This window comes from Pollicipes pollicipes, unplaced genomic scaffold (genome assembly GCF_011947565.3).
Source record: "Pollicipes pollicipes isolate AB1234 unplaced genomic scaffold, Ppol_2.1 Scaffold_6686;HRSCAF=7923_pilon_pilon_pilon, whole genome shotgun sequence".
Taxonomy (NCBI): domain Eukaryota; kingdom Metazoa; phylum Arthropoda; class Thecostraca; order Pollicipedomorpha; family Pollicipedidae; genus Pollicipes; species Pollicipes pollicipes.
Window position 1 is genome coordinate 44,109,210 of NW_023596921.1, and position 16,797 is coordinate 44,126,006.

At 52.2% G+C, this 16,797-nt stretch overlaps 1 protein-coding gene across 1 annotated transcript; it reads left to right on the forward strand.

Moving 5' to 3' along the window:
- Positions 1-11,421: 11,421 nt before the first annotated feature.
- LOC119108564 (nucleosome assembly protein 1-like 1) lies at positions 11,422-16,623 on the forward strand. Its single transcript, XM_037232156.1, is given in 9 exon segments — positions 11,422-11,535; positions 12,744-12,858; positions 12,861-12,886; positions 13,342-13,488; positions 13,938-14,069; positions 14,327-14,464; positions 15,067-15,214; positions 15,923-16,105; positions 16,366-16,623. Coding segments are annotated over 9 exon segments (1,062 nt in total). The 5' UTR covers positions 11,422-11,457; the 3' UTR covers positions 16,461-16,623.
- The last annotated feature ends 174 nt before the right edge of the window (positions 16,624-16,797 follow it).

The window sequence follows — 16,797 nt, forward strand, 5'->3', positions numbered from 1 at the left end:
CGAAACATGGAGAAAGGAGGATGCGGTGCGAAAAACAGGGCAAAGTTGTAACGACGACCGTGAGAAGTTCCTGGCAGCCAGCTCCGGTTGCCGTGTTGGCAGACCCGCTTCGCGTCTGTCTCCCAGGTAGCCGTTCGAACGCCCCGCACAGTTGGGTTGGGCAACCCTGTCCGTGTCCAGCTGGACCCTTTGGGCGTCTGGTGGCGGCGGGGACGAATTATTTTCCACAAATCACTTATGTGCTCGTTTTTTCTGCAGCTTATATGGACTCGCCGCGTTGAAAGGGGCGTAACTCATCCTGTCCTTGCTTGCGCCCCCATGTCTACTTTAGAGCCATTCTCCAGCCTTTCGTAACGCAGCGCGCCTCTACGTTTCAATCTCATCTCTTGTCCACCCAACGTGTCATCGATCTTTCGCGGCTCAGGAATGACCTGCCGCGGCTGAGGGTTGATGTCTACCCCCTTTTTCAGCTAGCCATTCTTCAGGGGTCACTGGCGGTGCTCGAAAACGTGACTGCCTCACCCCCGGCCTTCCTACCGGCGGCCACCTCGGTCTCTGAAGAGCTGATCAGCCTGCGCGCCATGGCCCTGGCGCCTCGCGCAACTGCTCAGCAGCCTCCAGTTGGCGTTCATGCCATGAAAGCCGACGTGTTTTGACATGAATGCGCCCTGAGAGGTGTTCTGTACAGTGTCGTGTTGCCATTCCTCTTTGCCATGAATGCTAATTTGCGTACGATATAGATCGTGGCAATCATTTACGGGCGTTAATTTCTGTACCTGTTAACATGGAGAACACGTGATATTGCTACGACGCACTCATTTTGCACCACTAAACCTTTCCCAGAAAGTAATGTTTGTACGTCTTTTCGCAGTTACCGGGGACAACGAGTTGCCACGAAGGGCTCAAGCGCATACAGTGTTTCACACCGATTTATGATCTACGTTCTTGGCGCCCAATTTTATTACGGCCGAGCACGCACTTATCTTTATCAGGACATCCAACACTCGCCAGGCATGACCGCTCGCCTGATTTACTTTCCTGTTGAGAAACAGGTAGCGGGTTAGCCCGGGAACGGCTGCTTCCGTTCAGTTCAATGTATTGAATACAATACACCAAATGGAGTTAACTGCAAGTAAAAAAGGTCAAAAGATACGGATCGCTGCACTTGGTAGGCGGTCTCACAGGACAGCAAGTGTTTCAATTTTTGCAGTAAAGCCAAAACATGAAGTTGGCAATCATAAGACGTCATGCAGATAAAACTCAGAACTTGATGACAGGCTTTCCTCACGTGTAACGCATGACACACTTGAAAGGGCTCCCTTGTTTCTAAGCGGAGTCGTCAACAAGAGCAAAATCTACGCGCGCAGTTCCCAACGACTTCTTAGACTTTGGATAGTTAAAGTTCGTTTGCAATCGCCCTCCTAGTACAAGCATGGCGTCTCGCTCTCGCTTGTTGGTGTTTTTCTATGCATCGAGTACCGCCGCGCCCTTTGGCTGCGGCCTGGATTCATGCTGCCCGCCTGCGGGACTCTTTGGAGCTCAGAATCTGGATAAGCTGATGGAAGTTCGCGGTGGTCAGCTATTCAGCGGTGGTTAGTTGTTTCAGTGTCTCATTGAAACGGTCTCACATCTGATGCCACACAGTCAACGCACTTTGCTTCTCTAACCCCTCTTTTGCTCCTCTTCTGCTTTATAATGTTTCAAAACGTTTGTCCGGGTTTTCAGCTGATGAGAAATATTATCACTCGCGATACGTGCTCCATCCCGAATGGAATTTGAAAATAATCATACGCCCGCCGGTCTCAAGAAGATAACAATACAGGGCGATGTTCGTGATGAATGTTACCACCAGATGACGGCGCTCTCCGATCGACAAGAAGGCCTCACACATTCCTTACAGCAGCAGACGCTGAATTTTTATGAACATCCTCCGAAAGGGGTATCTCGGCGTTTGCCGACGCATCACTTTATACGCATTTCCCAAGGAATTGATTTACGTTATCACTTCTTGAGGCATTTAATTAAAATTCTTGCATACACATGTGGCAGCTGTGTATAGCACACTATCTTTGAACGTGCGGATGAGATTTTAACCGCAAGGCTGAGAGCACGCTATTCATTTACATCTCAGAAACGACTTATCCTCTGGAGATACAGTAACACCACCATGATTTTATGATGATTGGACATGATATTTAATTATTTCATCGTATCTGATGCTTGTCTCAATTTCTACAAAAGTGGAAACATTTCCCTTTAGTACAGATAAGGTCACTAACTTGATATGAGCACCAGTGGCTCTTGGTTATCAGATGCATGGTGAGGAAATATAAGGGCACTTCGAACACCAATCCGGAGTTGGGCGTTGCTTGACCTTAAATGACCCAAATGTCGCAATCAAGGGTCGTCAAAAATTGTCAAAGAAGTGCATTGTTAGACTCCTATTTGCCTCTTGAATTTGGTGTCTCTAGGTCTGTTAGTTTTTTGTTCAGCTCCCAGAGTCCGCTTAACCCCCCCGCTTCCACCCCCCCCCCCCTTTCAACACGGCGCAGTGCATTCAATGAGTCACTTAGCCGCGCGTTACGCCATGCTATCATATCAGCTATTTTATATTTCGCCTTTTTGCATAACTGTATTTCGCTGATTCCACTTTTTGACGCATCGGCTTTTCACATTTCGCCATTTCACAGTTGCCATTTCGCAGTTTACGAACAGGTATTCGCCAAATTGGCTTTCCGACTTTTTGACCTTGAGCCGAGATTATCTGTGTTACGGTGCCGCAGGTGATGGGATATGTGCAGGGGCGTGGGAACTATATTCAATTGGAACGGGGGAGGTGGACTCCAAAATCCCGAATGCCCCCTAGAATGAAAAAGGGGGGCCTCGCACAAACTTGAATAGGCCCTCTGCAGGTCAGAATGGGCTCTATGCAGGGCAGAATTCGTCCTAGACAGGTCGGGATGGCCCCTCAGATCAATAATCAAACATTTAAAGATCAGAATGGGCCCTCTACAGGCCAGAATGAGCCATCTATCATTCAGAATGGGGACACTACAGTTAGTAATGGGCAGTGGCGGATCCAGGATTTCGTCAAGGGGGAGCACGCGAATTGTGGACCGCTGCAGTTTTACGGGGCTGTCCCCCCAAAATCATCGTATTCCGCTTATGTACGCTATTTGGCCCACGGAATCACATCTTCCTGTGCACAGCCCAAGAAAACGCGCATGGTGCTTACTGCACATACACACATGCACATGCACATAGAGCACGCTTATATTGTATAAGTCGTGGTTAATCCTGTCATTTAGAGGACTACATGTTTCGGAGAAAACAAGGCAAAATAAACTTAAAAATGGCCGCTCAATACCATCGACATCAAACACGATAACTCGATTTCAAGGTTATGTACAGCCAGCCGGCTGCCGGTAGTTAGCCGGCTGGTCGATGTGGTCAGTTGATGGCTGGTGACTAATAAAGAGTTGCGCTTTAACTGTTATGCACTGTAAAATATTCTAGCATTCCAAATGTGTTAAGACCGTGATACTTCGGCAAAATAAGTGTCACTAATGAAATGCCTAACAGGAATGACATTTACGACTTCGGCGATGCGTAAAATTACGTTCGGAAACTGCATGTGGAAATTTATCAAAGCATATCCGACTGCTGATTTAAGGCAACGGCTTCAAGGACAATCGCCACAACGTATATCTCGGATTTGTGTACATAAAGTAATTTAGTCTGGTCCGTACAAACGAGCAAGAGAAACGCCTCGGCGTTCGTCAGCACACGCCGGGCTTTCGGAAACAGAGTAGGATCCCCTGACTTTATCGCAAGAACCTCCGAGCAATGTGGAGGGCCCCAGAGCGATCAAGAGTGCCCCTGCCGATTAACATTTAGGTCTCTGTCAACGGCGTGGACCCTCGGATAAAATACAAAAACAAGACCATTGGTGACGGCATCTGAGCGATCTTGGGGTTCGGCGGAGTTGGGTCAAGGAATCTCCCATCCATAGTTGTAGAGTCCTCGGAGCAGGCGAGGTGGACAAGAGCCGAAGATTGATGTGGTTGGCCCCTGACAGATCGGGAGTGCCCCGGCCAGTTAACATATAGGGTCTCGGCCATACGCAAGACCCTTTGAGCGGACAGGAATAACCCCAGGTCAGTGTTCATGAATGAATGCCCTTGAGCGACCGAGAATGCCTTGGCGCATAAACATATAGGGTCTCGAACGACAGCCCAAGGTCCTTTAGGAATACGTTAAGTGCCCTAGACCACTGTAGCGGGTCCCTATGCGACCAAGAGTGTAGGTAGGCCAACAGGAAGAACCCCGATAAGAGTGAAAGGTCATCCGCAAAGAAGACCAAAGGAAAGGTGTCCCAGATCAATGTAGAGGGCCCCTGAGCATCGAGTGTCTCGGTACGTCAACTCACACGGGCTCCAGCAACAGGCACGGGGCCCCACAAGCAAGTCGAAAGAACCCATGACCAATATGAAGGGCCGCTGGGCAACCGGGTGTGCCCGGCAAATGGGGATCCAGTAACAGCGTAGGAAGCCTTTCGGGCAAATACGAAGAATAGCATTGCCCCCTGAATACTAGCAGACAGAGCCACAACAGGGCCCTCCGAGCCAATGCAAGAAAGCGAGGGCAACGTGGAAGGCTCTTTAGTGATCAGGCTAACCCGACAAGTGTACATATAGGGCACTCGGCAACAGTATATAGGGCCTCTGGATAGCCTAGGGACGTTTAAAATCTCCCAAATCACCACGCTCTCAATCAGCGAAGAACCTATTTTTGTCTGTTCGTTGGCCTTTCACTTTCGCTTGAGACTATTCTTTGTCTCCTGGAGGCCCAAGACAGCCCATTTGATTTCGTCTCAGGTACAACAACTGCGTCTGTTCGGTCGGTCATGGGCCCATTCAAAGACAATTCCGGCACCTTCGGGCCAAAGGGGCACGGGCTCGCATCTGGATCCGCCACCGATACTTGGGCCCAGGCGCGCAGCCAGGGCCTGGGCAAAGGAGGGGCACAGGCTTGACAAACGGCCCTCCGATGGTAAGACGTCCTCCCCCCAAAAAAACAGAAATATAGAAGAATGTGGTCCATTTGTTAATGAGAGTATGCTTTTTATATTTTTGTATTTGACTTCTATAGCTGGGATAGAAGCCAGAAGTTAACGCGAGATCAGTTATGTATGAATTTTAGTCAATCAACTAAACGACTTGCATGAAATGGATCACCGGCGCTGCATATAGTTACAGTAGTTCAGTGGAATCTTTCTAAACCGATAGAACGCAGAAGCCAGAACCCAACCCCTCATTCACAGTGTTCCCGCACTGACGCAACAACATCCCTGATTGCCACAGGTGGTCCAATATTGGCATATCCTGTTCGGCATAACGGGCCCATACTGGTATTAGGTGTGAGGGCCCATCATTTGGTACTGGGAGCCATGACGGGCACAGGACCCTGCTATTACCTCAAAGTGAATAATCATCATAGGCTCTCATGTTTCCCTTCATTGTCAGGGAGCCCTACCAATGCAAAAAGCCCCCTGTCATTCGGGGTTCCAGTGCTCAGAACGACACGAGGACTGTTCGGTGTTGGTGATTTTTGACCGAAACAGGGGAATTATATGCCTCAGGAGTCCCCAATCAGTGCAAGAGGCCCTTTAACTAACATTGGAGGTCATGATCCTACGGGAGGAGATCCTTATGCGACATACAGCCAGCCAGTTGGGTCGTTCAGCCTTCCAACTGGGTCCTTGATTTTTGATCTCACGAGACCCTTCAGTCCCTTTTCGGGCCCCCTCAAACACCGCTCCTGGCCGATTCGGGCCACTTGCCACCACACAACCCCTGTTGGGTACTGTGGCACTCGACCGACTCAGGAGGCTCTTATCGTGTCAAGGGCTCCGAACATTACAAATGCGAGCCCCAGTCTCGCTCCCGCTTGGGACATGGGTCTCAAGGGCTTAGACGGACATGGAGGCAACTATTTGGCTTCGTGCCCACGCCCCTTATGATAGGGATAAAGAAACCTAGAAAGAGGACCATAAAAGAAGCCCTCTGACTGATATTTCAGGTCCCGGCACTACGGGTGGGGAATCGGGTCCAAATCCAATCGAGCCCTCGGTGTTTGATCCCGAGCGGCCATCCGGCCCCTCCTTGTACGTCCTTAAACAACGCTCGTGATCGGCTAGGAGCTACAAGCCGAGACGTGACCCCTTTTTACGCACTGAGGGCCCCTAATCGACACAGGGGCCGACACCACTGTTTCAGGTACCCAGAGCAATGCAAATCGTGGTCCCCGGTCTTGCCGCTTGGGAAATGGCCCGGAGTTTAGACTGGTAGCGAGCCAACTGTTCGGTGTTCGTGGTCTCTGGCAGACATAAACACCCGCATTGTCTTAAGGATCCTCAAACGGTGCAAGAAGACCTCTGACTGATATTTCAGGTAGCGATGCTACGGGCCGTGATTCTGTATGTGGCCTACATCCAGTCCTTAGGACCCCTATGCCCTCCAAGTGGGCCTTTGATATCGATTCCGTTTGGGCCTGATACAGGGCACCAACCAGAGTCAGTCACTGGCCCCAGCTTTGTAGCTGGTTGGAAAGTGAGCCTTCAGTCCCATATCGATACGGAGCGGACGTTGTGGTGGTGCCTAACCAATGTATATATATATATATATATATATATATATATATATATATATATATATATATATCCATGTCGACTCAGGGTGTCCCTGATCGGCGTTAAGGCCCCACTGACTGTCCATCTGAGGGTCCGTTCCCGCAGCCGGGCCCCTGAAAAAGACTCCGACCAGCCCTTGATGCCCTCCGACACGCCAATCAAGCCCTTGGTCGTCGGACCCTGTGGGCCCTCCAGGCTCTTTGGGCCCCCTCAAACACTGCCTCTGGCCGACTTGGTCCCCTTGCCAGCACAGGGCCCCCAGCACAGTTAGGCGCTGCGGGACCCCAACTAATGCAAATTGCTGGCTCCGGCTTTCCCCCGCTTGGGAAATGGGCCCCCAGGCCCACGCCGATACGCAGCCGACTATGCGTTACTGGTGGCACGGAGCCGACTGACCGACATATAGGCCCTTATCAACGCGAGAGCTCCTCAGCAGCGTGCAGGGCCCTCTGGCCGGCATTGGAGCATCAGGCCCTGCGGGTTGGAGCCCCTGAACATGACCTCCGGCCGGGTCTTTCGGGCCCTCGAATCGGGCCCTAATCTTAAGTATCGATAGGCCCTTCGGACTTCTAGGAACCTAAGGGAAGGGGTGGCACGTGCCCTTTGTATCCCCCTCCCCCCTCCACCTGCGCTGCTGAGTGACTCCTCAGTAAGCCAGTATGCGCCTCCGACAGTCAATTGTAGGCCCTCTTAAGATCAGGACGAGTCCCATACGGATCACAATTGACCCTCTGAATATCAAAATGGGCTCCCGACAGGGCAGAATGCGACCTCTCCGAGTCAGAATGACTTGCTAGACAAAAGTGGGCTCTCTGAAGGCCAGAATGAGGGCCCTCTAATGGTCAGAATGGACCCTCTAAGGGCCAGAATGGACCCTCTAAAGGTCAGAATGGAACCCCCAAAGACCAGACTGAGGCCTCTGCTTACCAAGACCACTCCAGTCAAAAAATGGGCCGTCCACAGATCAGAATGAGCCTCTACAGGGCGGAATGGGCTATCTAGTCAATAATGCGCTTTCGACAGGGCAGAACGCGCCCCTCTGCGAAGCTTAGAATTGCCCTGCTTTGATCAGAATGGGTCCTAAATAGGCCAGAATGACCCTTAGACAGTTTAAAATTGACTTTGACAGGCTTACATAATACTTCTGCGGTTCAAAATAGGCCATCAACACGCCGGCATAACCCCCCGCCTATGTTGGGAGGAGGGGGGGGGGGGGGGAGAGGGGGCCGCCCCCACTGTTCCTCGATCTCCGCGTCCTTGGATATCTGAAACGTCATAAGTGACATATTTCTGGCGGAGAGCTGTTCTCTGGTCCGGAAACCAGTTAAACATAAAGCAATCTTTAATCGGGAAAATTCCCAAAACCAATTCCATATCGCATGAAACGCATGCACTTTTACGACCGTAAGCCGAAAATAAAACTGCGTGTTTTTTCTGACGTCTTCTCAGTGTTCAACTATTTGTCCACATGCGCTATGGTAGCAGGTGTACACACTCCAATCGTGCTCAATGCTACCGTTTTTGGTTTCCTGACATAAAGTTCTGCTTGCTCATTGGCCAATACTTGTTCAACGGTAGACATGATTGGCTTAGAGCAGGCGGGCGTATAGCTGACCGAGGATGTACAACAACATATCGCCTCTTTGTAAGCGCGCTGAAATCGCGGTTCCCGGGGATTGGTGCGGCCTGTTTGTGCGGGAGAGAGAGTTGGGGGCGTAAGTGACATTTGTACATTTTTAGTGGTGGGCTGCTATCAAATCAGGTATTATATACTACTGTAGCGGTGTTTTTTAGTGTTTGAAGTATTACAGGTTGGTCGTCCACGGCTTATTTGCCATGACGCTTTTGCCTCATGTGGGCTGAATTTGATCTATGTCTACTCCTGTTCATGGTAAATTGTACGGAGCATTCTTTGCTGCGTTCAGATATGACACCCTTTTTCATGGTTGAATTTACATCAATTGGTGAGGATTATTGCTTGGAAAGTTGGGTTGATCAATGCAATCCTGCTCAGTATACAATGCCATTTCTCCCAAATATTGCATGTGATGTACTGCGGGAATATTTTGCACTTGCCTCACATCCATTAGCCAGGCATATTTTGGTTGCTCCTTGGAAATTGTGTACAAGACGTTAGATGACATCATGTCAAGTTTGAATGGAGCACCTCAGGTCAGAAATGAATTTGAATGACAAGTGCCACCACTGATCTAATTAGGCTAACAATTTCTGTGAACTTACCAAAATTTAACTTTACCAAGGCAAACCTAACCTTTGTGTCGGGACTTAACCTAACAGGCACTGAACCCCACGCCCAGAAGTACTAGACCCGCAAAGGCCAGCACTGTAGATAGGTGTAGGTGTACTTTCCCTACCTGACTTAGAAAAAATCATTGCACACCAATTCGTCGTGTTCAAGGCGAGCACAATCGTAAATCATCTCAAAACAGGTAGAATCATGCTCCTACCTTCGAATTTCAATAACTTCGATGCGAGCTCCCGAGCGCCGTGCGCACCGCACCGCCTGGACTCCCCAGCGCCGTTTCTGCGGTGCCGTTTGCGTAGATACAATATTTCTGCTTACCAAGAACTCTACAAAATGTACGGGACCAAGGTAAACCATTTGTCGTGTTTAAGGCGGGTACCCTCGAATTCTAATAAATACGATAGGGAGCTCCCGAGCGCCGCACGCCTATTTCTTGCTACCACCCATCGTCCTGGTACATTTTTTATGGTTCACAGTAAATATGGTTTATAGTTATAGCATGGTTTATATAGTATAGTTTATAGGTATAGTCATGGTTTATAGTATGGTTCGCAGTTAGTACGGTTTATATGGTAAATATGGTATGGTAAATATGGTTTATGTTCAGTAAATATTTTTATGGTTCGCAGTTAGGTTATGGTTGTCCTGCCTTAAACATGACGAATGGTTTACTTTGGTCCCGTACATTTTGTACAGTTCTTGGTACACAGAAATATTGTATTTACGCAACGGCAACGCGGAAACGGCGCTGGGGAGTCCAGGCGGTGCGGTGGCGTGCGGCGCTCGGGGGCCCGCCATCGAAGTTATTGAAATTCGAAGGTAGGAGCATGATTCTACCTGTTTTGAGATTATTTATGATATGTCATGCCTTAACACGACGAATGGTGTACAATGGTTTTTTCTAATGTTAGGAAAGTACACCCTGACCCTGTAGATATGTAACATCACTGGATCAGAATCAGCTATGCCCAGAGTGGTGCAGTTTGTGAAATGGATGTTGTGCATCACATGAAGCTAAACCCACATGCTGAAGTAGACATTTATCACTTAACAAGAGCATCTGCCAAGCAAATGATCAATGCATGTGGTGTGTTTCACACATGGGAACCATTGGTTTGCCTGTAACTTACCCAGTTTATCTTGGTTTGTTTTACTTTGCCTATGAGTGTTTACCATTTTTCAGCTGATGCTCCTGTTTTGGGTGTTCTTACTTTTGCTAGTCATATAGCATAGGTGTTACTGATCTAGTGGCATTATATATTTATGGTTATATCATTTATTTTCAATAGTAGGCTTGTGCTTCTTGTGTGCGATACCAGGTGGCTTAAAAACACATGTTGCTCTGGACATGTATGGGATCTATGAATTTCAGTGCATATATTATCAGTCTTTCAAGAATTGTGGTCTTATGTTGTGAGCAATTTCTTGCTGGGTTACTATAAACAATTTTGCCATGTAACATCAATTACAAAATTGAGTGCAGTTTGCTCTGCCTTGAGTTTGGCACATACATGCACAGCATCAACCTTGCAGAATGCCAACATGACTTACATGTGCTAGACCTGTATCATCTATGTGCTGAATTCAAGCATCATCAAACTGTGTTAAATTTTCAAAAAGTTTTGGCTTAAAAAATGTTTGGGTAGTTTGCTTGAAATTACTATAAAAGCTTCATGTTTTCTTCAAATATTGGCTCCCTATGTGACAACATTGGTTGTGAGCTGATCGGAGCAGAGCTCAGGGCTCTGAAATGAATGGTATCCATGTGGTAAAGTTGCTGCTGGGATGTCATAGCCTTTCAGGAAATATTCAGCATAACATGTGCATTTTGCAGTGTGGCTTGATGCATGACTGATTTCACACAAGTCTCATTGTGTGACTAACCTGGCAGACATTCAACAGTCTTGCTAATTATCAGCACAAACAGGCTTACATTTCACACATTTCCTAGGGGAATGCCATTTTGCTATTTGTCATAGACCGTGCCACACACTGAAACTAAACCCCAAACTACCACCTGTGCCCAATTCTTCACTGGGAAAGTTCTTGCTTAAGGTTGTTGCTGGTCAACAAAACTTCTTTCATAGTGGTGAGCAGGGTCCCATGAGATTTCTCTCACATAAGTGGCTAAATCAAACCAAAATCCTAAGTTATTCAGCATGGTTTAGAGGAAACCCACGGATCAAATCAAAGGTGTCTACATGATGCAACAATAAGTGGAATGTGCAAAAAGATGGCATACTCCATTTAAAGCAACTATTGAAAGGCAAAAGCCTACACAGTATCAGTTTTAGATGCTGGAATGATACATACTAACCAGAACTGTTTGTTGGCAGATCTTACATCTGTCATCTGTCCAATCCAGCATGTCCAAAGACCCAGAGAAGGGGCTGGAGACAATGGATGACGCCGAAAGTGAGCAGCAGCAGCAGCAACAGCAGCAACAACAGCAGCAACAGGGGAGAGTGGCAACGAGAGCGCCAGCGTGGCCGCCCAGCTGATGCGCAACCCGCAGGTGTTGGCCGCGCTCCAGGGCCGGCTGGACGGCATGATCGGCTCACCATCCGGCTACATCGAGGTACGGCGCGGGGGCGGCCGCGCCCCGCCCCGCCCCGCCCCGCCCCGCCCCGCCCGCCGACGGGCACCCGGCGCCCGGAACACGTGTCGGGCCCTGTGGTATGGAGCAGGGTATGTACCGTTGTTACTGCTGGCACCAACATTGCCCTGCTCTGGGCACTGCCAATGTGCTGCTTGTGCTCCTACCAGCGTCAGCGTGGCTGGTACGACCAAACGGCGCCACCCGTGGTAACACGCAATGAAACGGCGCCTGGTTCATCCAGTCTGCTGGTGCCAGCTGGTGCCAGCTGGTGCTGCATCCCAGCTAGGCGATGCCTGTGGGAGGGTAGGCCCTGCTGCCTGCCACCAGCTGTGTCTGGGTCACAATCGCTGGCAGGCCGGCATCATTAACACGACCTCTGCTGCCGTCGGGTCCCGGCCAGCTCGTGGGTCCAGCCCTCCCGGCCGAGTTCCGGGAACGTGGGCTGGTCGGGTCGGGGCGGCACGCGATGGTCTATTTCGGAGTGGTAATCGATGTCGTGTGGTCGGTGGGGTCATGCCAACCCATTTAACTTAAAATAGTAGTGTATTATAATCAGCGGGTCCAAAATTCTTGGAGCGTTTCCCACTCTTGACACACGCTCGGGTTGGCCGGTTGAATATGAAGCCCTCGAATGGAGTCGGGGTCAACTTGAGATAAAGAAGCAATCATCCCAGGCCTTTTTTCTCTAATGCAACTATAACAGCATACTGTATGTGTTGCATATTTCAAACATGGTTTCATATACAGTTGTAAACATGTTTCCTTTTATCGTTATTCCTCTTGAAGTTCACAAAAAGTCGAATCTGAGCTGCTCTGGTGCACAATGCACCCACCTGTTGGCAATAAAAGGGCTGTCGAGTGAAAATACAGTGTAGAATGGACGCAGGTATGGTTTCAGTGCGCTATCCCATTTCACACGCGTGGTGGTTTCCGCGTCGTTAATTTTATTTGCTGTCGCTGCTAGCATGTTATGTATAATATCGAAATTCGTGGTGCACTAAAAGTTATCCACCCTGACGAGAAGATCTGAGGCTGTGTGGTGCCGTTCCCTTGTTTTCCAAAACAGGATCGTCGTAAGCTTCTTATAGAAATTTGGGTATGGGGTTAACATTCCAGAATGCGATGACCATGGGAATTGTAGCATGTCTCGCAGTTATTCGAAACTATCAGCCACGGCTCTGTTGCAGAGTTTACCCAAGGTTGTCAAGCGAAGAATCAAAGCGCTGAAGAACCTTCAGCTGAAAGCCACCAACATTGAAGCTGCCTTTTATGAGGAGGTGCACGCGTTGGAGTGTAAATACCACAACTGTACATGCCTCTATATGAACAGGTGAGAAATCGCCGACTATTTGCAGCGGGCTGTTGGACGCAGCGTGTGGTGGTCGGAGGGTACATCAGTGGCCGATAGGGGTGTATGAGGGGTTAGGCATCATCCTTCCCCGCCCCGCCCTTAGGCGTTGTCCGTTAGAATGCGCGGCGTGAAACGTGAGGTCCGCAACACAAGGAACTGACGTCCATGTATATGTATATGTAACGATGCAGGAGTAATCTGGTCCGAGTTGTGCTGTGCGGCAGCCGGACGGATGGGATGTGGGAGTCTGGCCTACGACGTTTGCCGCGTCTGTTCGATGCGCGTTGTGTGGGCCTGGACGATGGCACGTGTGTGTTTGTGCGTGCGTGCGTGCGTGCGTGCGTGCGTGCGTGCGTGCGTGCCTGCGTGCGTGCGTGCGTGCATGTGTGTGTGCGCGCGTCGGCGCCGCGAGACTGAGGCCTGGCGGCCGGCAGCGCTCGTCGGTGGTGAGCGGCGAGTACGAGCCGACCGACGCCGAGTGCGAGTTCACGCTCGACGACGAGATCAGCCTCGAAATGGAGGACAAGGCCACCATCGGCGACGGCGACGCCAAGCTACACGGCATGGACGAGCACACCAAGGTGCGTCTGCCGGCGCCGGCCGCGGCGTCTGTGCCGGCCGGAGGGGGCCGCAGACCGGGCCGTGTCAGTGGCCGCCGCCCCGGGGCGGGCCACGGCCGGTCGTCCCTGCGTGTGCTCGGGCGAGGTGGGGGGGGGGGGGGGGGGGGGCGGGGGCGCACTGAAAGCGCCCAGGTGTGTGGGAGTCCGGTGCAGAGTGCCCCGGACTGTAGAGGCAGGGGATGTGTCGTCTTCCCGGCGTGAGTGGCATCCGCGTCGGTTAGCCATTTGCCGATGTCCGCGTTCACAGCAAGCTGGGGGTGGGGACGAGCGGCAGGCAGCCACATGGTGACACGTGAGCACCACGCCTGACCTTGACCATTGGGAGTGGCCTGGAGAACTGAGCTGGATGTGTCTGGTGACGGGGACTGCTGGTGCGCGTGCTCTAGACTGACAGTCCTTGGGCGGCGCAGGGCATCCCCGACTTCTGGCTGACCGTCTGCAAGAACGTGGAGCTGCTTTCGGAGCTGATCCGGGAGCACGACGAACCCATCCTCAAACACCTCACCGACATCACGGTGGCGTTCTCCGAGAAGGAGCCCATGGTGAGCCCCGCCGCGCCGGCCGGCTCCCCGGCGCGCGGTGCCAGTGTAGCCTGGTCCGGCTGCTGGGTTGCCTGGTCACCTCAGACCTGCTGGGGGCGCCAGCTTCCACCGTGTGGAGACGCCGGCACCGTGTGGGCGCATCAGTGGTGGTGTCTGCACCGGCTGCAGTAGTGTTTTTTTTTTTTTTTGGAGGCTGGGTGAGCTGCGCCTCGCGAGCTCATGCCCGTCTGGGCGGCTGACCATCTCTGCTTTGGCAGGGCTTCACGCTCGAGTTCCACTTCTCGTCCAACGAGCACTTCACCAACACGGTGCTGACGAAGGAGTACTTCATGAAGTGCCGGCCCGACGACAAGGAGCCGTTCACGTTCGAGGGCCCCGAGATCTACAAGTGCAAGGTGGGGTGGACGTTTGGTCTGCAAGATCGAGGGGCGCAGGCGTATTGATTTGCTGGCACGCGGAAGCCAACGTGCAAATTGTATCTCGAAAACGTGTTAGGACTGAATGTGCAGAATGGAATGACTTAGGGAATCGCTCAGAGGTGAACGTGGCACGCTGTGGGATGTGCAAAATGTAAGCAACAGTAATATGGTATTGTTTTTCTGTAGAAACATTGCAGATGGACGGTATCTGTTTCGCAGCAGTCTGCAAAAATGTCTGTTAGCATATAGAAGCCAACTTTCTTTGAATGTCACATACCACAGTTGGTACAAGTTGTCATAGCTAGAGGGATACAATGGAGCACTGCTCTAGCTTATTTTATGGCTGGATTTAGAGTGGAGCCGTGCTTACGAACACCGGCTGGCTGGTGCGCGCTCCCCGCCAGCAGCCTGCTATGTAGTGCGGCGCTGGTGACTCGTCAGTCCCCCCCCCCCCCCCTCCCTCCCCGCCCGTCGCTCAGCGGCCGCGGGGCGCGGTCGTCTGTCGTCGGCTGGCGCGCGCCCCCGCCGGGCGCCCGGCGCGCTCGGCGGCCACCTCAGACGCTTGTGGCGCCCCGCAGGGCTGTACGATAGACTGGCAGAAGGGCAAGAACATCACGCTCAAGACGATCAAGAAGAAGCAGAAGCACAAGTCGCGCGGCAGCACGCGTACCGTCACCAAGACGGTGCAGAACGACTCGTTCTTCAACTTCTTCAACCCGCCGTCCGGTATGCCGAGTTCCGTGACTCGATGGCCGTGACGTGGTGGGCGGCGCGGGAGAGTCCTCGCGCCGCCACCAGGCGCTGGGGGACAGGCGCAGGATTACTGTGCAATAGATGGATCGCGGTGCGACTGTCCTCATCTCGGGCCTATACACGCAGACGACGAGGTTAAACAGACGAGGTTAAAGTGAAGCCAATAACGACGTGGAGTGATGCACGTGGCTCTTCCATTCACTGAAGCGGAATACGAATGATAAATGCCGTGCTGCTCCGCTGCGCTCTGAGCGTTCATTTGGCGCGTGCGCCCGCCGTCCGTTCGCAGTGCCCGTGTCAACTGTAATCAAGCGTGCTTCGATCTTCGGGTAACTCTCATGTGGCTATTCAACCAGCGCTAGGCCCCCCGCCCCCCTTGTCTTATGAAGCGAACCCTTTACCAGTGCCAGTCAGCATCATGTGGCACGAGTCATCCCACGGGCGTCCCCTCGCCAATGCCGCTGGTGGAACCCTCCCCCCCCCCCATGCTCGCGCCGGATTCCTCCGAGCGCAGCCGAACCCCTTTCTAGCGCAGGCGCACCCCTCCCCAGCGCACGTCGTGAACACCTTCACTCAATGGGAACTCTAACCCATCAGGCGCGTCCCATGCCACCCCTTACCGTTGACGGCTGCGTGACCCTGCGCCGGCCTGACGGCGGGCCTGACCCGGGCTGCCCGCAGTACCGGACGACCCGGACGCGGACGTGGACGAGGAGGTGCAGGGCCAGCTGACTGCCGACTTCGAGATCGGTCACTATATCCGCGAGCGCATCGTGCCGCGCGCCGTGCTCTACTTCACCGGCGAGGCGCTTGAGGAGGACGACTACGACGACGAGGAGGAAGAGGAGGACGGCGACGAGGGCAGTGAGTGTCGACGGCGTGTCTACTTTCCATAGGTTGCCAGTGTTGCGGTTTCAGTACGGTGGTTATCGTACAGACATTGACTTTTATGCCATTTTCACACACGAGGCATTCTTTGGTATTCACTCGGAATCGTCCGTTCATTATCGATGTTCAGGCCGGCCCAAGATAGCAGGTGCCGGAATTTGAAACCTGGCGCATCATGCACCCGCCAGTGAAGCGTGAACTCCTCGGCATGATCTGTCCGTCCTGTCCGTCCGCAGGCGAGGAGGACATGGACGACGAGGAGGACCCCCGACTTCGACCCCAAGAAAGCCAGAGCGCCAGGCGGCAAAGCCGGCGACCCGCAGGAGTGTAAACAGCAATAGACGCCTCGGCCGCGCCCGCTGTCCTGTCGGGTGGCCCCATTCCTGATTCACATTCGCCCCCGTCCCCCACGCCCCCGATTGCTGACACTGACGCCCGGTGTTCTGATGTGTGTTGATGTACTTCTGCGATAGCCGACCGCCGGCGTCGCTTGCGCCGGCCAGCCCATAATAAATCTTCGTTCTGTGCGCGTGCGTGTATTGCGCGACCTCCGCCACGTGCGTCAGCTGTCGGCCGGACATGGCCACAGGCCGCACGCCGGCGACAGCCTGGGACTGTCTCAGCTGGAAGCCCGCCCGAGAGGCCGACCGCCAACGCAGCCGGCTCCA